Source organism: Onychomys torridus, chromosome 3 (assembly GCF_903995425.1).
Source record: "Onychomys torridus chromosome 3, mOncTor1.1, whole genome shotgun sequence".
In the NCBI taxonomy this organism is placed as follows: domain Eukaryota; kingdom Metazoa; phylum Chordata; class Mammalia; order Rodentia; family Cricetidae; genus Onychomys; species Onychomys torridus.
This window is the reverse complement of record NC_050445.1, coordinates 24,127,240-24,153,120: the sequence shown is the minus strand read 5'-3', so window position 1 is coordinate 24,153,120 and position 25,881 is coordinate 24,127,240. Positions and strand designations below refer to the sequence as shown.

Genomic DNA, 25,881 nt, shown 5'->3' with positions numbered 1-25,881 from the left:
ATGAGTGACTGGCATAGACTACTTGAAACAACTCGAAACTAAGGAATATCTCAAAAGGCCAGAGACAGCTAAGGGTAAGTACAATAATATGAAGCTTTTTGCAAGCCATGAGACAACACTATGCCATTAAAATCATGAAAGAAAGCATTAGCTAACTGGTGTCAACCAGAAAGCCAAGAAAAAAATTTTAGAAATGACAAAGTTGGAGAATTTTTTTAAAGACATGTTGCTGATATTAAAAGATAACTCTTAGTAACAGTCCCAAGAGGAGAGAAAAAAGATTAAAGCCTTACCTGGAATCTCAGATTGAAGGAGGAACCCCTCACAGGCTAAAAGCCCTCTGCCAAGCTTTAGAACAAGTCCCTTCTTTGCTTTATGAGACAGTCTCTCAAACTTGCCCAGGTAGCCTTGAACTGCCAACCCTCCTTGTCTTGGCCTCCAAAGTGACTGGAAGATTGGACTGTACCCCAAGTCTCAGCTTTCTTCATAATTTCACGTGAGACTAAGGTCATGGCTGAAACATATTCCTAAAAAATTTCAAGAAAAGGACATTCATTTCTATCTCAATCATATTTGTTTTAGCATTTTTGTTTTCATTTTCTAGTTTATGTACTTTCTAATTTATAAGGAGATTAAATTCTAGAAGTTTCCAAGTTGGGTGTTGAGAACACAGAATGTATTTTTCTACACATGCAACACTATATACAACACTCATAGTCCATAGTCAGTCATAAGGAACATCAGCCTCCAAACTGTAGGGGCCAAATGGAGGTAGATCCTGGGTCTGGAGGGCATATGATCTAGATCCTGGGGTCTGGAGGGCATGCGGTCTAGATCCTGGGGTCTGGAGGGCATGTGGTCTAGATCCTGGGGTCTGGAGGGCATGTGATCTAGATCCTGAGGTCTGAAATGGCAACGCTGAAGAGCAAAGCTATTGCTTTTCATATCTGAATCTTGAGCTTGTATCAGCACATGTGTCAACATGGGGAGTTTTCATTTGCCCTTTATGGAATTCAGAACATAGTTCTGTAAGCACAGAGGAAGCCCAGACAAGTTCAAAAACATGTTCCTGCCTTAAGCGCTCTCCTTTGGCTCCCAGCCACTCTTCTTTATTCTACAGTGCCTAAAAAATCCCACTCATCCATTCAAATTTAGTATCATAACTTCAATTTTTAAAGAAATATTGTATTTTCTCATTTAACACTTGATATTGGAAATAAAGTATCATTATATCACTCATGTTATCAAAATTCTGACTATCTAGGGAGGATAATCTAATAGTTTGGGAAGGTATCTTCTTTCAAAAAACAGGGAAAATTTGATAAAGTCATGAAAGACTTAGGAATAAGAGATATTCTTATTTTGGGGAAAGATAAGTTGCTATAACAAATGCCCAGGTTTCATTGACTTGATGGGAGCCTATATGGCTGCCATGCCCTGGATAAAGAAGAGATTCCACAGGGTGAGTTAGAAATTCAGTCTCCTCTGTCATGTGCTTCCACTGTGGCCTAGTGCCTGGAAACATGCAAATCCAGTTGTCACACAACAAACAAACAAACAAACAAACAAAGGTGTCCATGAATTGCATCCTCTTTTCTTAACCACGGTAGCCCAGACGCACGCACCTTCTTTTGCTCTTAGCCTGTCCGTAAAAATGTGTCATGATGCTGGACTTAAATAATCAGGCACTGAAATGCACTCCTGCCTGGACAACAGCTCTGCAGGGTAACTGACATAGACAGTTCAGGAAGAATGAGCAGTCACAGGTCCTAGGACACCCAGAAGGCAAGCCTGAATCTCACCTGAAGAAAACCAATAGGCTTCCAGAAGATGCAGCCTTTGCTTTACACTGAAGGACAGCAAGCGTATAAACATGAGCTTGGGACATTTTTCCAGAGACAAAAGAGGCTAAGTAACAGAAGTTGAAGAGGTTAATCATGGCACACATAAGCAACCGGAAACCAGAGCCAAAGCTCTAAGAACAGTCAGGAGATACCTTTCTTTAAAGAATGACCCTCTGCACATCAGTGTTAGTTTCACAAGGGGAAGCTAACTAGACCCAGGGCCTCTCAGGAAATTACTCATTTTTCTTGTCTTTGTGGATAGTGTTAAAATGATCAAATTTGGTTTTCTGCATCTTTGAATTTGATTCCTCTGATGAGAACTGATGCGAATTCCAAATGACTTCTCATGAAGAGTGTGGGTGTTTAGTATTCTATGAAGACTTTCTGGGTGAGTGTAACCAGAGCCCATGAATAATAGAAGTGGTGCATATCTGTCGAGTGTAATTATAACAGTGAATTATGCTCATCCTGCGTTCTGCTTCCTGTATACATTAGTTTAACACTGGAACATGCTGCCTAAAGACCTGTGAGGATTTTACTCTGAAAATAGTATGCCCTTATTTTTAGCCTTTATCTTTGTGAGACAGAGTCTCTTGTTGCCCAAGCGTGCCTAGAGCTCAATATGTGAGAGAAAATGACCTTGTGACCTTGAACTTGCAATTTTCTGCTTTGTCATCTCTCATGTTGGGATTGTAGCATAAGCTATGAGATCTGGTTTATGTGGGATCCAAAGTTTGATGAATGCCAGACAAGCCCACCTCTAACTGAGCTACACACCCCCAGCCTGATTTTAGCCAATTTTAATAGAAAAAATTACATCTGATTGAAAACATATTTCATGGTAGAGTTTAACCACTACTTTTTTAATTTTCTTAAGTTTCTAAAAATAAGAAGGATAGAGAAATGGTTTCATTTAAAATTCCTCTAGGGTCTAGATTTAAATGAAATCTTGTTCTCTGCATTTTGATTAACTAATTGCCCTGATTAAATGCTTGTTGAAATGATAAGATTGAGTTGCTTAAAATGCCACCAATCTTCACAAAGAAAAGGGGATATTATTAGATTGTAACTTTAAAAGTATACAAATATTGTTTTCATGTTGTCAAATGACTTAAAAATCCAAAGAGCAGAAGGGACTTTTTAAAGACTACAATACTATATTCCAGTATATTTGAATTACCACTTGGTGCCTACATTTCTAAATACTTCTCTATTCATTTATAGCATTTTCTTTGCAAAAGTGAGATTATGTGAGTCATACAATTTTATAACCCAATTTTCATATAAGAATATGTTAGAAGCACATTTCTATGTCAATTTTTTAAAGCTCTACAACAGTAAATTTTTTAACTAAAGGCAAGGGTCATGTAAAAATGTCGAAGAAGGCATATAGTTTGAAAGGATTAAATTTTACATTTAAAACACAACAGTAATATAAAACTAATGTTTTTGTCATATGCCTTCTTGAGAATTCCTATTGGCTAGTGTCATGTTAACCTGAAATTTTCTGGAGTTTGTCCTGTTATTTACTGGCCTCCTGCATGAGGATAAATGTATTCTTCCATCAACAAATGGGAGTATAGGTTTAGAATGAGTGTTGAAGATGGCACCTCAACTACTAAGCATCCCCTTTACCAGAAAATCCCTGTTGCTAGGCTTAACTCTTTTTTATTTAATATTTAAATGTCATACATGAGTATTGTATTTATGTCATTTCGACCCCACAGTCTCCCCTGTCCAAGTCTACCTGTGTTCTCCCAACTTCTATTAAAATTCATAACTTCTTCTTCTTTATTATTGTGTCAAATACACATATGACTCTCTGGATCCATAGTGTTGCTTATATGTTTAGGGGTCACCACTTGGGATTTCATAATCTATATAGGAGTGCATCTCTAGAGAAAACCAATTTTCTTTCTCTCGGCAGTCATTAATTACCTGTAGCTAATCATCCAGGGGTGAAATCTTGTGAAATTTCCCCATCCACGTGTCAGTTGGTGTGATTATACAGGTCTTGTTTAGGCAACCATATCCTTGAGAGTTAATGAGTGCAGCTTCCCTGTCATATATAAAGGACGCTATCTCACAGCAGACATCCTGGTCCTCTGCCTTATACAATCTTTCCTCTCCCTTTTCCTATGTGTTCCTAAGCCTTAGCTATAAAGGTTGTAGATATATCATTTGGGAAGGAGCTCCCTCTGGCCATTTATTTCCTGTACTTTGACCATTTGGGGATCTCTGGAATGGTCTTTACCTGCTTCTAAAAGAAGACACTTTAATGAGGACTGAAAGCTATGCTTATCTGTGGGTATAAGTATTTAGAATATGGTTAGAAATTATATTGGTTTGGGAAAATGGCAGTAGTAAGTTCTCCTCTGGGGTCTATGTTTTCAGTCATGGGTAGTTGGTAGGTATATAGCAGCAGGCATGAATCCCCTCTTATTGAGGATTGGACCTTAAGTACAATTAGGCAATTAGGCAGCTTTTGGTTGCTCTCAAGATAAAAGTGCTATTGCACCACTGGAGATATCTTGCTAGGGTGGACCTTGTTATGGTTCATAGGTTTTGAGGCCAGATTGAACTATTGATGGCTTTTTTCTCTTGGCAGCTTGCATAGCACCTTCTGATAATATCAAAGCAAATCTGCATGGATGAGATTTCCAGGTCAATTCCTCCAGGTCATCTGTTTAAAATGTGTGGGACCTTCAATGATAAAGTCTTACATTCACATTCTTGGAGGCAATCAAAGGCATTGACAATAGCCTATATTGTTTGGGGAGTCCCTTGTATTCTTCAAACCAATAACTTAAAGGAAGGTTCCCCATGCCTGGCTGGCACTGGAGCATTCCTTGGATGATCTGTGGCTCTTGGACAAAGAAACATCATCCTAAATAGAGAAAAACTCCTCAAAGTAACACTGTTAAAATCAGATATGAGACAGGGGTGTATAATCTCCTCACTCCTTTTCAAAGTGGTGTTTGAAGCCCTAGCTAGAGGAGTAATACAAGAAGAAAATTAAAGGCATACAAAGAGGGAAACGTGAAGTCTAGTTATCCCTATTTGCAGATAGTTTAATATTATATTTAAGAGGTTCCAAAGATTCCACCAGAAAACTTTTAGAAATGATTGACACTTTCAGCAACATGACAGGCCACAAAAATCAACTTATCATTAGTCTTTATGTTTACCAATAACAAACACACTGAGAAGGAGATCGTGGAAACACTCAAATTCATGATAGCCTCAAAAATATTTAGAAATAAGCCTAACCAAAAAAACCCTATAATAAAAACTTTAAATCTCTAAAGAAAGAGATTAAAGAAGACATTAAAAAATGGAAGGACCTCCAGTGATCCTGGGTTGTTCACAGAAGTACAAAAAAATCCCGGATAGCCAAAGGAATCCTGAGCAAAAAGAATGTGCTAGAGGATTCCTTATGCCAGACGTAGAACTAAATTACAGATCTGTAGTAATAAGATCAGCATGACACTAGCACCGAAACGGGAGTGTAGATCCATGGAACAAAATAGAAGATCCAGCAGGGCGGTGGTGGTACACGCCTTTAATCCCAGCACTCCGGAGGCAGAGGCAGGCGGATCTTTGTGAGTTCAAGGCCAGCCTGGTCTACAGAGCGAGATCCAGGAAAGGCACAAAGCTACACAGAGAAACCCTGTCTAGAAAAACCAAAAGAAAAAAAAAATAGAAGATCCAAATATAAGTGTGTCAAGTTACAACCAGCTGATATTTGATAAAGAAGTCAAAAATACATACTGGAGGAAAGACAGCATCTTCAGCAAATGGTACTGTGAAAACTAGAAGCCACATGTAGAGGAATAAAATTTGACTCATGTCAATCACTCTGCATACAAATCAACTCTAAATAGATCTAAGATTTCAATGTGAAGCCTGAAAAAACTTCTAGAAGAAAACATGAGTTTAACTGTTATATTTCTTACAAAGTTTGCTATTCTCATTTTTGTCCCTAATTCTCCATCAACAGCATGATGGTATGCTACTCCACGACCACTGTGTGTGTTCACAGGCATATGGAGACCAGAAGTCAGCACTGCACATCTTCCTTCGTTTTCCACCTTAGAGGTTTGGTTTGGTTTGGGTTTGGTTTTTCAAGACAGGGTTTCTCTATGTAACAGTCTTAGCTGTCCTGAATCTCACTCTGGAGCCCAGGCTGGCCTCAAATTCAGAGATCCGCCTGCCTCTGCCTCCTGAGTGCTGGGATTAAAGTCCTGTGCCACCACTGCCCGACCCCCTTGGAGTTTTGAAGGCAGGGTACTCTTGCTTCTGGGTCACAGCAACAAGCATGCGTGAAGAAGGAGGGACGACACAGGAGGCTGCTTGGGAAAGGGCAATGAGGATGACCCAGGACTGTGATGCTGATGGATGAGCCTTTTTCCCAGCGCTTCTCCATTACTGCACTTGGTGCAGGTATGTGGAGCCATCCGGAGGCAGAAGTTGAAAACCAGCTTAAACAGACCTGAAGCCGCTCTCTCAAAGGAACTATTCTAAGAAGAAATCATGTCCCCTTAGTTCACTAAATCAGACAAAAACATAAATGTGGCTGTTCGAACTGTGTACAAACTGGTCTTAAAAGATTTCTTCCATGGCTTATATGTACAGACTTCAGGGAGACAAAGTATTTATTTATGCAATATATACAGGAAAGCTGTGTGTTCAGCAGTCACGATCAGAAACAAAGAGTGTTTTGCGATGGGTCATTATCATTATTTAACAGTTTCTATTTCCTGAGGAATGCTTTGTTCAAGCAGAGTTTGGTTGGTACAGCCATCGGGAATTGGTGAAGTGCTTTCTGTCATTTCTCAGATGTGGAAATATATGACCTCAAGGTTCTAACTCTTCAAACAGCCTTCGTGGAACACTTATCCCAGGAAACTTCCAACACTGAGCTTCAAAGAGCTCATTTTTAACATTTGACCCCTAGGTTCCTCTAATACCCAATGCTGATAGACAATTAAGAACAAATTAAAATAATCATAACTAGTAAAAAATGAATAAAATAATTTAGATCAGTTATGTCTCTCTTGCTGTGATTCACAAGCAGAAAGAACTTTTTCTGATTTACTAGAATTTATTAATTGTATAAACTACTGGGTTTTGTTATATTTATATAGGTATATAATTTACTTTAATAATCTGTAATCCCTATTACCATATTCTACCCCCAACAACACTCATCCCCTTTCTCTACCTCCAAGCCCTCCTTCTACTTCCAGGTATTACCCTCTATTGTTATTTTCCTTAATTAATATTATTATACATACAATAAATACAAATAGAACTTCTATTCAGCATTTTGCATAGATTGAGAGATGATAGATAGATAGATAGATAGATAGATAGATAGATAGATAGATAGAAATGAATGGATGGATAGATAGATGGACCGATGGATGGACAGACAGACAGACATGGGTTTATGTTTTTAGGGCTGACCACTTGGAAACGGAGAACTAATTGGAGGCTCATCTCTGAGGAAGACTGATTTCCCCCTCTCTCAGTAGTCATTAATTACATGTTCATCAAGAGGTAGGGACAATGTCGGTCCCCACCCCACCCCCCATCCATGTCGGCATGTCAGCTGATGTCATCAGCCACTCACATGTGTCACCATCTTCATTTAGAGTCTGTGATGACTGTGGTCTATGGATTTGCTTTCCCCCATCGTCCAGGACTGCTGCACTCTCTGGTGATAGAGCATTTGGTGCTCCAATGGAAAACAAAACACAAGTCTGAGTTTGTATTTTGAGTCTGTATCATACAGAATATACATCTTCATTTAACACTCTTAGAATTCTTCTTAGAGAAACCTTGTCTGCAGTCTTCCTCGATGAATACTGAAAAAAAATTCTGAAAATGGGGGCAGTGGAAGAAATGCTACAAAACAAAGGTGACCCACAAGGTGGAACTCGGTTCATGGCAACAAGGAAGCAGGCATCTCTCTGGCCACCCTCCTGGCACACTTACCCCCAGCTCTCACAAGCAGCCATCTCCTCCCAAAACCTATCTAGCCTCTCATCCTGGGCTCTTGTGTTTGTCTTCTCCTCATTATCAATGTCTCCATCAGAACAACTATCCACATCTGTTATTTGAAAGTTATAGTCAGTTCATCAACTAAAATGTGATCTCATAATCTCCAACTTCACCCTGTTACTGTCTCTTCAAGCTCCTGTTTGGGTTTCCTCTTTTGGACCTGAAATCCCATGATCCCTTTGACTTGAACTCTTCCAAGCCACTTAATTAGCCTACTATCTCTGTCATCACCTTAAACAAACTTCACAAATTACCCATTATGTTGCAGCAAAGCAAGTGTCTTTCAGAAAGCTTTTCTGTTGGAGAAAAAATAAATAAACAAAATAACAAAAAAAAAAAAAACCTGAATAGCATCAAGAGGACCACTGCCCTGATGTTTCCATTCTCAATTCACAATGTTTTCCATTCCTGGGGAATCTTCATACATCTAGTTTAGCAGTTTGTCTAAAGAAGTTATATCTCCCTTTCTTACAAACACGTTAACCCTGGACTCACCATCTGCGCCTTCCATCTATTCTTCTGCATCTGGACCCCCTCAGACCAGTGGCGACATCTCCTCTCATTCCATCCAGGTGGATATCAGAAACCCACTGCCTGTCCTTCACCAGGCATGCAGTATTGTTTCGAGGCACGTATCATTTTCCATTGATTTTATCTTTAAATCACATAGGTCCATTAATATTCACAAGGTTATTCTCGGAGGTGGCTAAATGCGTACAGCAAACTCCAATTTGAAAGGCTTTGTGTTTTTAAGGCAGCCTTCTTCCTCTGCCTGTCCAGTGGCATCTCCTTCTACTCCCTCTTCTCTGCAGCTGCCTTTGTTTGTGAAGTTGGGTTTTCAGCTATAATAAAAAACTGAAAAGCTAAGATACATGAAGAGAAATATTTCTCATACTCAAGAGGTTATCAGGATCTGGAAGATTTTAAAGCAAGTTTATAACATTGATTCTTAAGCTCTGAGCATTTCCTTGAAGAATTTCCAAGAAAAAAAAAATCTTCAAATAAACTTTCCTGGCCCTTGTTCAATTTCAGATGTGTTTAACACCTTTTTATTCTGGTGTGAATATGTATAAATGGCTTTAAAACTCTCTACATTTACAAACTGACAAGAAGAAAAAATTCTTGGTACAAAAGCCAATGAGGTAAAGTTAGCAAAAGAAAATCTCTATATTTCACTATTACTGGATTCGAATGCCTTATAGCCTCGATCCTCATCTAGACAGCCAGGGTGAGATTGAAGGTTGAGATACATTCCCTGAAATCTTTAGTTTTTAACATTGTCGGGTCTGTCCATTGTGTGTTTCTGAATTGAAATGTTGAGAATTTGAGGGTTATGCGGTTAGAACCAACTGACAAATTACAAAGACAACCATTTCCATAAGTTATACACACTCCTGACATCTATTGCAAGCAGGGATTCCCACTACTCTTCCCGATTCAGTAATTGTCTAGAATACTTATGGAACTCATGAACGGCCCCTGTGCTCATGGCTGTTATTGTTAGAAGGAAAGAAAGGATAAAGATGAAAATCTGAAAAGGAGAGATGGGACAGAGTGTAGAGTCCAGGAAACAGCCCCAGAGACTGAGCTTCAGGTCATCTTCTCCCTGTGGAGTCAGGAATGTATTTCTTTCCTGTAGTTAGATGTGACATGATGTATAGAGTATTGAAAACCTAGGAAGCCTCCCTGAGTCTCAGTGTTCAGTTTTTGTGGCTCTCTTGTGCAGAAATGATGAAATAAATACTCACATGTCTTCTCAGTTTCCAGCCCCTCAGATGATAGAACTATGTAACCCAAAATCCATACTTTATATGCTATAGAGAAATGGGGGTCTCATCTCAAAACTTATAGTCTTGTTAGTAAAGGAACTTAAGAATTTATTGGAGTTTAAAAGGAAAACCCCAGGACAGGCAAGCTATAAATCTAGGCAGCTGCTCAGAGGAAGAGAATGGAGAAGCAGAGAGAAAACCACGTCATTTATAACAAGCCACATGGCAGAAGAGAGGGGGAGATGATAGCACCTTAGGAAAAAGTAAGAAAGGTCAGAGCGTCCAGGAAAATATGCCCACACTTTGATAAGTATCAAAAACAAAGAAAGAAAGAGAGAGAGAGAGAGAGAGAGAGAGAGAGAGAGGGAGGGAGGGAGGGAGGGAGGAAGGAAGGAAGGAAGGAAGGAAGGAAGGAAGGAAGGAAGGAAGGAAGGAAAAAAGAAAGCAAGCAGTCTCAAGTCATGTTAACCCATCCACATGGCTCCAGCTCTGTAAGTGACTATAGCAAGGAGTAGGAATTCTGGGAAGGAAAAGTGTATTACCTCATTGATGGAATAATTATTCCCCCCAACTCTTTAACATGGCTTAAGTTGAATCAGCCTTCCTGACCCAGTCATTAGCCAGCCCAACAGGGACAGACAACTCTTGAGGGAGGAGACAACACAATAGCACGCCTCCATCTGGAAGGAGAGTCTATTCTCTTAGGAGGAAACAGCTTTCCTTGAAGGGCCTCAACAGCACTCCAGCCCTTAGTGCACATAGAATTGTTGGTGTTATTTGATATAACTGGGCTCTGTTCTAAATCACAGTGTGAAAGTCTCTGATATACCCAAAGGTCCCAAGCAAAGAAACTCTTAACAGTCAAGACATTGCAAAGGTCTAGATAGTATCTTCCCCAAAGCTGAAGGCAAAGCCCAGACCTCTTTTAGAGAAAGATCAAATATAAAAACTTACTAAGTTCTTTAACTTAGTAAACTTAACTTAGTGTGACATTTCAATACATTAATGTAATGTGTAATTGCTGGATAGATTCACATGTCTATTACCTCACACATATGCCAGTGTGGAGGGTAGGAACAACATTCAAAGTCCTTTCTTTTAGCTATTTTGAACTATTAAATTAATTTTTAATAGTAGTTTTCTTACTGTGCTTTAGAACATTAAAAAGCCTTTCCCCTATGCAGAGACACACCTTTACCCATTAAACACCCCTCTCTATCCCCTGCTTCCCCGTCCTTCTCAGTAATCATTCCTCTAGATTATAAAAGGTAAAGGTAAATTCTTCATCTCACAGTTATTGAAATTTTTCTAGTCACTCAAAAGAGTCCTACATTCTAGCAGATCAGCTAGAAGAAGATGTGAAATCTCAGTGTTTCTTAAAGCAGGATTCCAGGACCATGTACCTCTGAATCAGCTGATTTAACAAAATTCAGACTTGTGTATTTACCTGAGGCAAGACATCGCTCCCCAAACATCAAGTGTTTGGGACAACACTGAGGGACAGTTGTTTCCAACAGAGAGAGCTACTTGGTGGTGTTTTGGGCTGAGGGAATCTTCACCCAGTTACTTTGTGCTCTTAGGAAAGATGCTTGTGGAATTCTGGGTGCCATTCCAAATGTTTGGTGACATTAGAAATGTCTGGTTTTCCCTCTTTGGGGTATTGCTACTGTAACTGTTTGCCTCCTGTTTATTTATTCATTCATTCATTCATTCATTCATTCACAAAATGTTAAGTCTGTGCTCTATGGCAAGCATTGTTCTGAGGAGAGAAAAAAAAAAATAAAATGACCACAATAGAATATCCTCTGCTTTAAGCAAATCAAGAACAGGCACAGACCCTTTCTGTCAGATAGTTATACGAACTGTCATCTTTAAAATCAAGATAAAGAGGGGAAAGGAGTTGAGAGTTGTTTGCTGTTTAACATAAAGTGTCCAAAGACAGCATTTTGAATGTGGTGACTTCTGCGCAGAGAAGCAAAGAAAAGCTTACAGAACTACATCGTAAAGAAAAGAGCAAGCAGCACCCACCTAAGAGAGGAGCAGCTCCAGCTGTGATTAAGGACAAGGTCTCTCGTGATGAGAGTTTGAGACATGCGGAGCAGATATGCTAAGTAGCAGACGTTCCTTCAAGGCACTTGACAAGAAAACGGAGAAATGAAACTGGTGTGTAAATAAGAATGGGGGGCGGCGGGAACTTTGTGGTGACGAGGCTGGGTGGAGTAGAGTTGTGAGCATCTTCACATGGAAGGCTGCAGCAGACAGAAGGGATCATGGCTAGATTGCACCCCTGACCAGGAAGGAGGATGGTGTGTGTCACATGGGTGGAGCAGGGGGCCTTAGGTGGGACCGAATAACCTCTTCACTACTTTTTCCTTCTCTTCCTCTCTCTGAATCCCACAGTGCCCTGATTTTCAACCCTTCTGACCTTTCTCCTATTTCTCATGAGCTTCTCAATCTTCTGTAGCCCCAGTGATCAGTTTCTTTGTATGAATCAGGTGAAGTTCCGCACAGGGCCACTCTTTGGAGTTTATTTTCGTACAGAAGAAACCGATCCCAAAGGAGGCGGGGCAGCTCTTCAGGCTATGTGCACCTTTCCCTGTCTTTTCTCTGCTATCCCCAATTGATTCTTTGCATCTGTTGTCTAAATGTTACCTCACCTGCTGGCTGAATTCAGCCCTGTGGACCGGGCTCCATTTATCACTTAGCACCGTGAGCCTGAAGACATTTGCTTGAGGAAAGGAGCATTAGAATGAGTGCACACAGCGCCACCTGCTGGAATTAGCATTCCATGGCAGGAGAGGGGCAGCAGCAAGAGGCACCACAGCTCTGTTCAGCTCGCTCTTGTAAGGTGTGTGGAAGTGAAAGGGCAGGTTTATTCGCCAGTATTTCCTGCCGCCTACACTCTTCCTTTGGCAGTATGCCATCTGGTGCGCTTTCAGTGTTTCTCTGCCCTTCCTGTGATGATTCAGTATCTAAAACTATAATGAAAACTAGCTGCGTTTCATTTATTTCTTAGAATCTCTTAAAGACTGTTATAGAATGGTGTAATTGGACAGAAGATTTCTGGGTTTCTGGGTCAGTGGTTGCGGCCATGTTCTGGATACAAAGACTCCAATGAAGCTAAAGGTATTAGCTCACAACCACGGGTGACGCCGACAATCGGGGACTTACCTAAACCTCTACCCTCCGCAGGCACCTGTACTCACATTAACATAATCTTTTTAAACTGTAATAAATTACTTTTTTTTAATTATTTTTTTTTTTAAAAAGAGGAAAATCCTGAGCTAGGTAACTCTGGGAATGATATGAGAGTTGAAAAATGTCAGCAAAGACTAGGAGAAATCCCATCGCTGTTCTCCTCAGTGTGTCTGATGCTTGTGAAATGGTTCCAGCAATCTTAGGACTCACAAATTTCCACCTAACATCAAGGGGCAGAAAGGGGACTACTTTCCCCCATGTCTCCTGTGCTAAGCAACCTCTCCCAAGAGACTCTGGTCACGTTTCATTGGCCAGGAGAGAATGATAGGTCCCATCCTAAGTGGACTCCCGGTAGGGAGTAAGAAGAGGTCATAATTGTCCTAATTAGATGTTGACTTTCAGACTTGGTGTCTGGGATGGGGATCTCCCCTCAGCCCCCTGAAGGCTGAGACTGAAAACACTTGCATCATTTAAAACACACACACACACACACACACACACACACACACACACACACACACACATCCAGGAATAACTAATTAGTAAGAGAAAACTCTCCACAGGTCTTCCCATTCTGCCTGTCTTCTGAGCAGGAGGCATGCATGGTAGCTTTGTTCTTATGTCTTTAAGGTTATGAGGGTGGACAGGTAGAGGTAGAAGACAGAGATGGTGCCTTCCCCCCGGCAGAGGCTAGATTTGTTTCATGACCAGGATAATAATGAACAGTGCCTCTCCAAGGCCCAAAAATGAGGCAGGTTTGCTAAGAGCACCGTGAAAGATCCAGGTTTTCTGAGTGCAGAGTTCCTCCATCCTGTGAGCAGCAGGCTTACTTCATGTGCAGACCCACCTGGCTGACACTGGGACTTTGGGGAAGGGGCGAGAGAAACCAGGATGAGCCTGAAGCCCATGCTGCCTGCTCTGTTATTACCACAAGTTCTTTGTCTCCGATCCTGGAGCCTCTGCCTGTTTTATGAAACTGTGACCAAGTAACTTATTAGCGTTGAGAAGGAAAAACAAGAAGCCAAAGCAGTCATCAGCAGTCCTGGAAAGGCCATCATTCATGTTTGCTCTCTGCGTTCTTTCCAGTGAGTCATGCTATATGTAACCCCACTCTCAAAGGCTTGTTTCTGGAAATATCTTCATTATGTGAAAACTCCCTTTTCCACAGACAGAGACAAGGCAGCAGCACTTCAGCCTCCAAGTGAAGACACACATTAACTGAGCAGTGTCATTGGCTCTGGTGTCTCCTCTGCTGCCTCGCTTTATTCGCTCCCTGACTCTCTGTAATTATCTTTCTTGAAATGTCAGTTGCTCTCACCCAGAAGGCCAAGGGCAATCAGCCACAAACTGAATGCTAGAAGCTTTTAAAACACACTGGCTGGCTGTCTGGGAGAAGGGATTTCTCAAAGGAGTCCCTTAGTGGTGTCAAGGCAAATGACATTGAGTGACTGAGAGGGAGAAGCCCTTCCCTTCCCTTCCCTTTCATCTTCTACAGCAGAGCTAGAAGAGGGGGTCCCAGAACTGCGCTATCTGTGACAGCCCTGTGCCTTGAGCCCCTCTTCCTACATCCTCATGGGAGTGAGGAGCATCAGCCAGGTCCTGGAAAGCTTCCTCCCTTCTCTAGAGCAAAGGATTGCTGTTAAGAGCACAGGGGTCATGGATGAGTGCAGGGGTCACAGATGAGCAGAGCTCTCAGAACTCTTCAGAGAAGCTCTTTTGTGCGGTGGATGGCAGTTAATTTAGAGACTCACAAGTGATCAAATGCAGAGCAAAAGCAACTATGGTGTTCTCAGTCATAAATGGGAGTCTGTTTCACAGCCCCTCCCCTCAAGACTTAGAGCATATCACACAAAAGGAAGGTTGTGAGAGTCAGAGGTTGGGGAGGACTGGAGAAAAGGTGTCTCCTGGACCTGGCAGGAAGACCATTGCTCTCATATGCTCACAGCCAACGTGGTTTCCTCTCTAAAACCTGCACAAGTTCAAACCAGTCAATATCTCAACAAGATTAGTGGAGTAACTCTAACTATGCCAGTCCCTTCCCCTAGCCAGGGAGGTATTGACAGTTGATGGCTGCTGTCGGGGAGAGAGTCGGTTTTCTTTAGGGGTGTGATCCTGGTATGTTGACCATGCTCCAGTTGACTGATTATATAATTCTTAAAGACATGAAGTTGTCGAGGGGGTATGATCAAAAATCATTGTGTGCAGGTATGTAATTCTCAAAGAACAAATAAAAAGTTCAAAAATCAAAAAGGATGGGGTCAAGATAATAGACAGAGTCCTATCATGACAAAAGATGTAAAAACTAAAGACATTTCCCAGAATCTGCTGGTTCTCAGAATTTCTCCAAATGGTGACAGCTTAAGACCCAGACAAGAATTTGTCATAGCAAAAGGATAGTAGCTGAGGAAATTAGACCAGCGTTTATCCCTTCAGGTTGAACCTGAGGGTTAAATTCAATTTATCACTAAATTCTATTTCCCTGATGGCAGTTGATTCCTTTAAAGCAAAACAATCTTTCCCACTTAGCCCAGGAGCCCTCATTCTCCTGCTGTTCTGATGACTCACGTTTAGGAATGCACCTGCTCATGTGCACAACAGACTAGAACAGATTTTATCTGAATCCTGGGCTGCTTTCCCCCATCCACTGTATCCACCCTATCAAGAAGGATCCCTGAGTACGCAGTCACGTGATGGTCTACCTGCATTGCCATCCTACTACCATGGCAACTGAGATGGAGGTCACTAGCCTGCATGTTATGTCTGTCACAATGATCCTGGAGGCAGGGGCTTCTAATTTGGATGAGATGTTTTACTGGACTTCGTACGCATGGAATCACTGCAGGTGTTAAAATGAAGGTTCTCTTTCTAATGACATAAAGGATCAAAATTCCTTGGTACAGTTAGGTTGATTAAATTGAGCTCTGTAACTAATATCCCTGTAGCTCAATAAAGTTACTGCAGCTTTCCAGAGACCCTAACACAGAGGCAGGGAACACAGGAGCCCCTGAGAGAATCTGGCCCACTGTGGTTTTTAAATTAGAAGTTTGATTGCTTGTGACACTGTCCCAAAGAAACCGAATTTTCCATTAGCCCTGGAAAAAAATGACAGATATTTAATTAACCGGCTTAGAGATTAGGCAGAAGTTTTCTTGATGGATAGAGGAGTGGATATCTCTACACTCAAAGCTGGGGAAACTCACTGGTATACCACATCTTTAATGCTAAAAAGAATTCTCCAAGCCTAAGGGAACGCGAGACATGTGTGGTGCTTCAGCAGAAAGCTTCCTTCCCTGCCAGTCCTGAGAAAAACATATATTCAAAAGGTGTTTATAAAGCACTGCGTGGCCACTGAGGGACCTCCTATAAAGCTTAAAATATGAAATAAAAAAGCTGCTTACGACTAAATTTGACAAAGCAACCATCAAACCCATTTGCCTATTGTTGGAAGATGATTTGTTGCAAAACAGAGTTGGCAGAAGAGATCTCTGGAAACAAGAATGATTTGTGGTCAGTGCTGGCAGGCAGGTTGGGAGCAGGATCCAGTATCCCAGATGGGAACTAGCCCAGGTCTGCAGCATCATGCAGAGGGGGATTATGCGGCAGGAGTGCTATGCAGCCTTTGAGACAGCCACTAGTCATCCAAATGAAAGATGCTGTTCACCACCAATGCCTGAATAACTCGTAACCCTAATGTTCAATAAGGACTATGAAGATTAATGACATAATTTTGTAAGCTTTCTTAAAGCAATAGTTCTCGATTCTAGCTCCACAGTAACATTTCCTGGGGAGCTTTGGGAAATACATGTCTAGTCCAGGTACTGGAGTTTCAGAAGTACCCATATGGAATATAATTATATCATTTTCCCCTTCCTTTTCTTTTCTCCTACCCCTCCCATATCTCCATATCTTTCCCTTTCAACTCCTCCTATATCACACACAAAGAAAAATCCCTCTTAAATTCATGTCATCTTTTTCTATGATTATTATTGTGTTGTGTGTTGCAGGGGTGGGGTGCGGGGGAGGGAAGTGTGCATACATGCACTCACATTCCTCCTGATGAGTCTGACTAGTGTTGCTCGTGTGTACGTAACTTCAGGGCTGGCCACTCAGAATTGGATAACCAATTAGAAGGCTCATCTCTAGGGAAGACTATTTCCACCACTCTTGGCATGCTTATTTGACTATAAGTTCTTTGTCTAGAGGTTGGGCCCCATGAGGCATCCATTGGTGGTGTGATTGCTCAGATCTTAATTAGGCAGCCATATTGTTGTGGTATCACAGACATAGCTTCCCTGCCATTTCTAGGAGGCACAATCTTACAACAGACCTCTGGGCCCTCTGACCCTTATAATCTTTCTTCCCTCTTCTTTGGTGTTCCCTGAGCCTTAGGAATAGGAATTGTACTGCAGATGTATCAAGTGGGTCTGGACATCCCCACCACTAGTTACCCTCTGTATTTTGACAATTTGTGATTTTCTGTGATGTCTCCATCTGACACAAAGAGAAGCTTCTTTGATGAGAACTATACGTATCTGTAGGTCTAAGGATAAGTATTTAGAATGCAGTTAATATTTCTGCCGGTCTAGTAAAGTAGCAGTAGAAGGTTCTCCTCGGGATCTATGACTTCACTAGCCCTGAGTAGTTCTCTAAATTTCCAGTACCAGGCATGATTTCCCTCCTGTTGAGTGGGGCGTGAATCCAATTAGAGTTCATATCACAAAGATATGAATACCACTACTGCACCTTTATCAAGTATATCTTACTGCCAATTTCACTGGGTTTTAGTTCTCTTATCTGGAAAGAGTTGATGATGGTAACTTCTTAGAAGTCTTCTACAGAGTTAATAAGGAAATTAAATAAATGTATGCCTGCCACACAGAACCACCACCCACCCAAGAGAAATGTATTTTCTTCTTCTTGGTTAGTGGAAATAATGAATTCGTGTTTATTTTTCCTCCAGTGGTTTGGCCATTGACCTGTGTAACATTCCCCTACAATTCACTGCTATTTGGTGTCTGGGAGAAATATACTCATGTATCTTTCATACTTTCTGCTCCTCCAGCTGCCACAGAAGTGTCCTTTTCATTTGATGTTGGAAACGGGCCAGTGGAGATTGTGGTGAGGTCACCTTCCCCTCTCAATGATGACCAGTGGCATCGGGTCACCGCAGAGAGGAATGTCAAACAGGCCAGTCTCCAGGTGGATCGCCTGCCCCAGCAGATCCGCAAGGCCCCGACGGAAGGTCACACCCGCCTAGAACTCTACAGCCAGCTGTTTGTTGGTGAGTGAATGGAAAGATAATCATGGCTTAGCTCTCTGTTGGTTTGGGAACCTTCACAAGGAAAAAACAAACAAGCAGCCTATGGAGGAATAGAGTTTCTTCTTACAGTAGCTAGGCCCCATTTCTTCTCTAAGACAGACATAAAGGAATTAGGAAGAAACTGGAGATGCCCAGATCTGACTCCTTGCCCCATTCCCTACACCACAATGTCCTCACCTGAAAAATCCGAGTGTAGGCAGGGATATCTCACAGGGCTTCTCTAGTTTCGGAAACCTTAGGCTTATGATTTCAAAGCTGTATAATTGTATCGTTTGTAGAACTTAAGAATGGGAGGGGAGGAAGGAAGGAAGGAAGGAAGGAAGGAAGGAAGGAAGGAAGGAAGGAAGGAAGGAAGGAAGGAAGGAAGGAAAGAGGGGAGATGAATGGGCTCTATAAGCTCAAGGTTGCTTGAAATGATAGAGAAAGAGGAGTAAAGTAAGGGGAGAAAAAGAAAATGAGCCAAGTTCAAATTTGCCTTAAAAGATAAATAGGAATTCATTCTTTTCTCTGCCCAGTGATCTAGACAGAAAAGAATGTCCCTCTTCATGGAGAAGAGGTTGATGTTTAATACAGCAGAAAAATGACCTAGGAAAAGACTGGATCCAGCCGCACAGCCTAATCTTCTTCACCAATAGTTTTCCTTTTAAAAACTGCTTGAGAATTTCACACACTAACACAGTGTGTTTTGGTTACTCCACCTCCATTTCCTCTCCTCCAGTTTCCCTCATTCCTCCTATTGCTTTTCCTTCCCAAACCTGTATGCTCTTTTTGAAACATGGTGAATCCACTTAGTGCTGCCAGGGTGTGCATGGATGTAGGGTCTTCTACTGAAGCTGGGTTGCCTCTCTGGGGCCACATCCCTGAAGAAACTGACTCTCCTCACAGCAGCCAACAATTGGCAATAGCTTCTCAGTGAGGGGAAGGACTTCATGTCCACTTCCTCCATCCATATTGGGGTTTTCATCTGGCCTTATCTTACATGGGTCTTGTGCATGCAGTCACAGCCACTGTGAGTTCATGGGTACAACTAACTGCCCTGATGTATCTGTAAAATACTGTCTCACTGAAGTCATCCACTTCCTCTGACTCCCACAGTCTTTCCACTGTGCCAGTATTTCTGCTTCTAACACACTCCAGATTAACCTAAACTTACTTCAAGGTAATAATTCTTCACATGGCTAGTTGAATTTTTGATATTTTCATCTAATACAATTCATACTTTAGGAAATTAGCAACATTCCCTTAATTGTATAAAAAGAAACTGAGTTTGAAGGACTTGGTGGATATGAACCAGCTTAGACTCCCTCTCTGGGTTTCTGGGAGTTTGTTGTTCAATTCTTTCACCTATGGCAATCACTCAAGAAGAAAACATTGGTGTGACCAGGTTGCTGGTCAGTTCATCATCCTGTCTCCTGGTAGTAGAGACTCACCAAAGGTCAGTTGATGTTAAGAAGGGCCAAAGCCCCTAAATGTCTTTCATGATTGTGTTCTGATACATGAAAAATATTAGAAAGCCTTTTTTAAAAAGACAAAATTGGATATACACCCCTTTAATGTGTTTTAGTCAGACTACAGGAAAACAGTAATGGAAAGTGAGCATGGAAATTGAGACTGCTTTGTGAATAAGATGTGTGAGTTGAAGACCATGGAAGGAGGATGTGTTTCAAAATATCCACCAGCCATGTCACTGCTCTGTGTCCACCTGGAGGACTCAAAGTTAATGTACCGTAGATGTTACCTATGTTTACTGTCACATTCTTCATGATAGGTGAGTTACAGAACCAGCAGGATCTATTCAGTCATAAGGAAGAACAAAATTATGTCAGTTACAGAAATGGATGCAATGAAGATCATCATATTAAGCAAAAGACATCAGACACAGAAAGACAAATATCGTGTTTTTTCTCATTTATAGATCCTATATTTTGTAAAAATCATTTTTATAGATCTGACATGAAAGTAAAAAAAATGAATCTGTCTAGGGAAGTGAATAGGAATAGTAGGATGGATCAAGAGAGAAAATAGAAAGTGGAAGTGAACACAGTCAAGGTACATGATAGACTTCATGGAACCTATCCCTATGTACAGTAAATATGCACTGATTTTAAAAGCCCTCAAACTCACTGGGAACCCAGAACATTCCAGTCTTTCCCTCCAGTAGTAGATCACAAATTACACATTTTCCTTTACATTAGCTAAATAAAGTATCCATTGATTCCTACTGAACACAGTGAGTACATTTCTCTTCTTCAATATATCATGCCCTGATGACCTGATCCAAGCTCCTTCATAAATGCTATTCATCCCCAGAATGCTAGGCACCATCTGCTTCAGTTTTATCTGAACTTTCTTTTGAATGGAGACATCCAACTCTAGTTTTACCCCTTTCTTCCCACTCACTAGAGTTGCTAAGAAAAATGTTAGAGACCTGGTAATATTGTAAAATGAAAACCAACTGGAATATTTACTATGAAGACACGCTGACTCATTTGAAGAATGTGACTTAAGAATAATTTATTAGAAGATAAGAGAAATGGAGGTGAAGTCTGAATTCCTCGTAGCATTGAAACGTAAGGGACAGGCAGAATAAGAACCTTGCTAGAATAAAGTAAAAATACAAAGAGCTCTCTAAGTAAAATGAGGAGACAGTAATGTCTCCAGAGGAGAAATTTTATGAAAAAGGCAGTATAGAATAATATCAAGGACCATTAATTTTTTTAAGCTAGAATCTTTGGATCTAACAATGATGAAACCATTGATGACCTTACAAAGAGAAGTTTCCAGAGAGTGAACAAATGTGATGGGTTAGCAACTTATTGTCATTTGGTAACAAAGCCTAAGTCCCTAGTCCCAGTTTTTAATTTCCTGTTATCTTAGAAGTGGGCACAAAGCACATCTCCCATGTGTGAGCTAGTTGAGCCAACCCAAGGAATATTTCCTACAGTAGAGGCCCAGCCCAGGGTCAGCAGAGAGGAGCATTGTCTCCAAAAGAAGGACATATCCAACAACTCTGAATGCAGCAAGTTGGTCCTTAGTCTCAGGTCAACTCTAATAAAAACTTTCTTTTATTTATTTATTTTTTTTTTTACCAACTACCAATACCTCCTCTATCTTTTCTCATATGCCTAGTAAAAGAGTTAGATAATGAACTCCCGCTAATTTAAATAATTATTAATATGTGCTTAGTAGGGGTTGAACTTGGCCTGGGTGGCTAAGTGGTCAACGTTCCACATAAGGCTGTGTGGTTACCAACAGGGACTTTGAATCCTACCTCTGCCTCTTGACACCTGTGGAAACCAATGATAAATCATTTAATAGCTGTGTGTTTAACGGGAATACAATTCCTGTAACTTAGGATTTGATGAAGTGATTGCATATAAATTCCTTAACAGGATACTTGGAATACAATCAATACAACTTTAATGTGAAATGCTTTTCTTCATCCCCTCTACTTTTCACTCCCTTCATTTTCTTCTTCCCCTGTGCACTTAAAGGAACCTCTTCCAGCTAGCTCAGTCTTTTCCTTCTCAAAACACTGGCTTGAGATAGGCTTATCTCACAGTGCCTGCCCATGCAGAACACTCTCATGCAGAACTGTCCCTCAAACACTTCACCTACACCTGTGGCAGTGGCCATAGCACAGGAAACTAGAGCCCAGGGTTTCCCCCAGTAGGACAACAAAGCAAACAAAAGTGTGTCTGAAATTTTCACCCCAGTGTCACTGGTGCAGCTAAGACATGGGGCAGCATCACCCATGTGCTCCCTCAGAGTTCTAAGGAAGAAGTGCTTTGGCACATCCTAAGTCTGAAATAGTCAGAAGGGAGTTCTTAGCTTTGCACACAGAGTGGATGCCACCGAGACCCAGTCTCCACCACTCCCTGTGCTAGCAAAGCCAGGTTCATATCTTTTTTTTTTTTTTTAAGCAACCAGAGAAACAGAAAAGACATTTTCTCACTGTGCAGCTAAATATAATTGGAACCTGTCATCCCAAAAGAGTTAATGCGGGTCATTTGGAGGAGATAAGAATGCAGCCATAATTCTGGTCTAGAGGAAACTAGGAGGAAAAAATACTAAAAGTGATGCAAGAAGGAAAAAGCAGTTGCTAGTATTTCTTCTGAATTGTGTAAGAAACTGTCCCCCATTTTCCCACACAAAGTAAGCAGCTAGCATATGACACTACCTTGCCCTAGCCTGGCAGATATATTTACACCACATGGTAACTAGAGCCTTGTCCGGGCTGGGTGTGCAGACCTCAGTCCTACACCAAATCCATAGGTTAGAGCTTTCTGAGGGGGACATAAAAGAGCAAACATCATACCCACACTGTTATCTACGCCTGGAGGAGGCTGGGTCAGCCCAAGGGCTCTGCCACGGGGAAATAGCAGAGGGTCTGAAGCCTCAGCAGCTGAGACCGCAGCAACAGCCGAGGGAGAAGGAGGTGTATGTTGGGCTCCCTACGAAAGCCCACCTGTTGACCCTATTGGCCAGTATGTGCCATAGAAGGGAGATGAGCAGGCTTCTTAGGATCCAAACTAGGAAACAGGTGATCCTTCAGCCAGCAAGATACAGGAGCCACAGTAGGTGACTCTTAAGCAGAAGCTTAAAGGGGAAGTCGGTGATCTGAAGCCCACTTTACCAAGCTTCTGGTAGATATCAACTGCTCAGAGGCTCCTAAAGCAGATGGCTGGGTCCATTTAACTGATAACCAATGTCCAGACTCAGGGCATAAAGCTCAGACTGCGTCAGACGTTAAATGGTAACATCTCTGTGAATGATGTGGCCCAAAGTATCTGAGAAATCTTTCTTAGGCCTCAAGTTCTTTTGAGTTGTTTGAGGAGCCCAACCGAAAACACAATGGGAGAGCCATTGTCTACAGAATAACTCTCAGGGATGCCTCTTCCTCCCCTAACAGTGTTGATCTACGCCCTCTCGCACCTGATTGTGCAAGTTCACAGAAAAATCAAGGTTCATTAAACAACTGGTAAGTCAATGAAGACTGGAGTCCTGGGAAAGCTCTCTGAGCTAAGCTTGGCTGACAAGGCTATAAAACAGCCCAGATTCCTCCAACTCAATAACAGGGCTTGTTTGGTCAGCTGCTCCTCAAGCATCTACATTCCAAATTCACAGATGGATAAGTTCAGCACCATCTGAATGTCAAGTGGTTGAGAGAGCAAAGGGAAAGTCAACAAGAGAACCCGCAAAGCAGAAAGTTGGAATTCCAGTACATCCAAATCTGTAGGTGACCAAATTGTCCACCTCTAAGACTTCAAAAGTTTACAGTAAAAAAAAAAAAAAAAAAATGTACATGATACCCAAGTTGTAGTAATAATAGTATAAGGTATACTTATACCCTATTATCTGCATGCCTGAGTGTTAGCTATGAAGTCCGGGATGACATCTCAAGGCCAAGAGCAATGCATGCTTTACCTTATTTCATGAATTTACAAAGTGGAAGCTATTGCTGCTTCCTGCTTCATTTATATAGGAAGAAACTAAAGCTAAGGGTTAGTGCTCACTTAAGGTTACACACCAAGTAAAAGACAGGAAGAGATCTGATTCCAAATAGTCTGACCCTTATCCAGCCACCTTGTCAAGCCGAAGATTGAACTTGGTAAAGATTCCCAGGCAAGGAGGACTCTACAGAGGCCATTGCAACAGGTCAGAAAAGGCTGGATTCAATCAGGCTCAACTCCACCCCAAGAAAGCAAGAGAGATTTATTTCTAATTGGGTTGGATTTTGCATTCCATTATGTTTAAAGATCCATAAACACAAACGCTTCAGCCTTTGAAAACTTGAGATAGGAAGGCTCATACACTGAATTTTCTCTATCTTCTTGTATTGGGTAGTTTTGATACTTGGAACAAGGGATTATGGGTAAGTCAGGCTCCTCACCTCCCAGGAAGATGAGGAGATGTGATGTCACCTTCATTGATGTTTAAATTTCAAAGAATGGCTCTGAGAGGAAGACATCTTGATCTGTAAAACTCTCCCTACAAAGGCTTTTTTAAAGATTCATGTGGTAAAAGGATAGGGAAAAATAACAATTACTGCAAGATTTTTGAGGTAAACATGGTTAAAATAGAGATTAGGGGTCTAAAGTCAGTTCAGGCAAGCTAGAAGAAAATTGAATCACCTAGCAAATCTATTAGAGAATTCTTCATCTGAAATAATGCTGTGGCCCAGTGGGTGTTTGGGAATGTTAGGCAAAGGCAGGCGCTCTCTTCAGCTCTAGGCAACACAAACAAAAGCTTCCCCTGATTCAGAGAAGGATCCACCCTGACCATGTTTTATCCACCCCAAAAGGCAGGGAAATGCTACTCTTAGCTGGTTATGGAGTCTGTAGTAGGAGTTTGAGATAGACAGGCACTGAAAGTCAGGCTGGGCATGAGGCAGCCCTGGCAGGTATTTTCTGGACTATGAAGTCCCAATCAGAAAAGGCCAAAGCTGGCAGAGGATCGCTGTCAGCCAGAGGAATGGCTTAGCAAGAAAACTTCATGCAAAAGCAGTTTTCTTCTCTTCCCTGATGAGACTCCTCACATGAGCTTCTCCATCGTGTAAAAATATGTTCTTCCTTCTCTCTCTACTTCCTCTTCTCCTTCCTCCTTCCCCTTCTTTCCCCCCCCCTCCTTTCTTATCTCTTATCATTAAAGCCTTTACAAAGGTTGTCTAAGTCAGCATGGATCTAAAGTCTGCATTGCATCACATCCTTCTGGTCTGTCTCTTGCTTCTTTGAAATACTTGCTTCCCATGGATTCCAGGACTCGGCACTCTCTTGCTTTTCTTCTTGCTCATTGTCTACCAGTTTAGTCTCTGATGCATTCTCTTCCTCACTTGACAAGCAAGTGTTGAAGTGTCTTCTCAGCCTACTCATTGTCCTGTAAAACCATAGCCTATCTACCGTCTAATGGCTCAAAATACTATTTAAGCATGTTGACTTAAATTTAAATCTTCAGACTTTGCTTTTCTCAGGAACTTCTGATTACTTGGCATCTCAATGTAGATTTCTAGGGGGCATCTCAGAATAAATATGGCAATAAAGAATCTTTATGTCTACACCAGCCTCTGCCTCCACCAGTCTTCCTTGTCTTGGTAAATAACATCACCATCCACCTACTTTTTATTAACTCCAGAATTTGGAGTTGACCACAATTCCCTTTTTTTCTTTCCTTTCCCTCTCCTCTTTCCCTTATCACTCACTGTCCAATAGTATCTCTGGGCCTGTTCCTCTAGACTGCCACCAATGCATATCCTAACCATCTATTGCTACTAGTCACCAGCCTCCTCAAAGCCATGGTTGAGCCTTGCTTGGATGACTGCAGGTAGAGCCTGACTGCTCTCTACAGTCTTGGTACTTTTCTTTAAAATACTTTGCTATAAAGCTCGCTCCTGCATTGTAGCATCTCATTGCATCCCAGACATTGGCAAGCTGACTGGTTCTTGTCCTTCTCTAAGCCTGTGTTACTTCCTTACAGAGATGTTCTCAGAGCACACCATTTGAGGCAGCCAATCATTGCTGTGTCCAATTTTCCTTAGGGCTTGTCATACATTTATTTTTGTGTCCCTCTACTAGAAAGTAGGCTACATATCACCAGAAACTGAGGTCCTGCTGACCACTGGGCAGTGGTTTCCCAAAGGATAAATATTCATGGAGTTGACAGCTAAATGAGTATATACACAAACTAT

General features: G+C 41.5%; 1 protein-coding gene across 1 annotated transcript in view; it reads left to right on the top strand.

Annotated features, from left to right (window-relative positions):
• Cntnap2 (contactin associated protein 2) overlaps positions 1-25,881 on the top strand; it is a 2,080,708-nt gene that overhangs the window by 1,824,116 nt on the left and 230,711 nt on the right. The window contains exon 17 of the mRNA XM_036182111.1: positions 17,940-18,158. Within this exon, the coding sequence (XP_036038004.1) occupies positions 17,940-18,158 (219 nt within the window). The remainder of the gene's footprint in view (positions 1-17,939; positions 18,159-25,881) is intronic.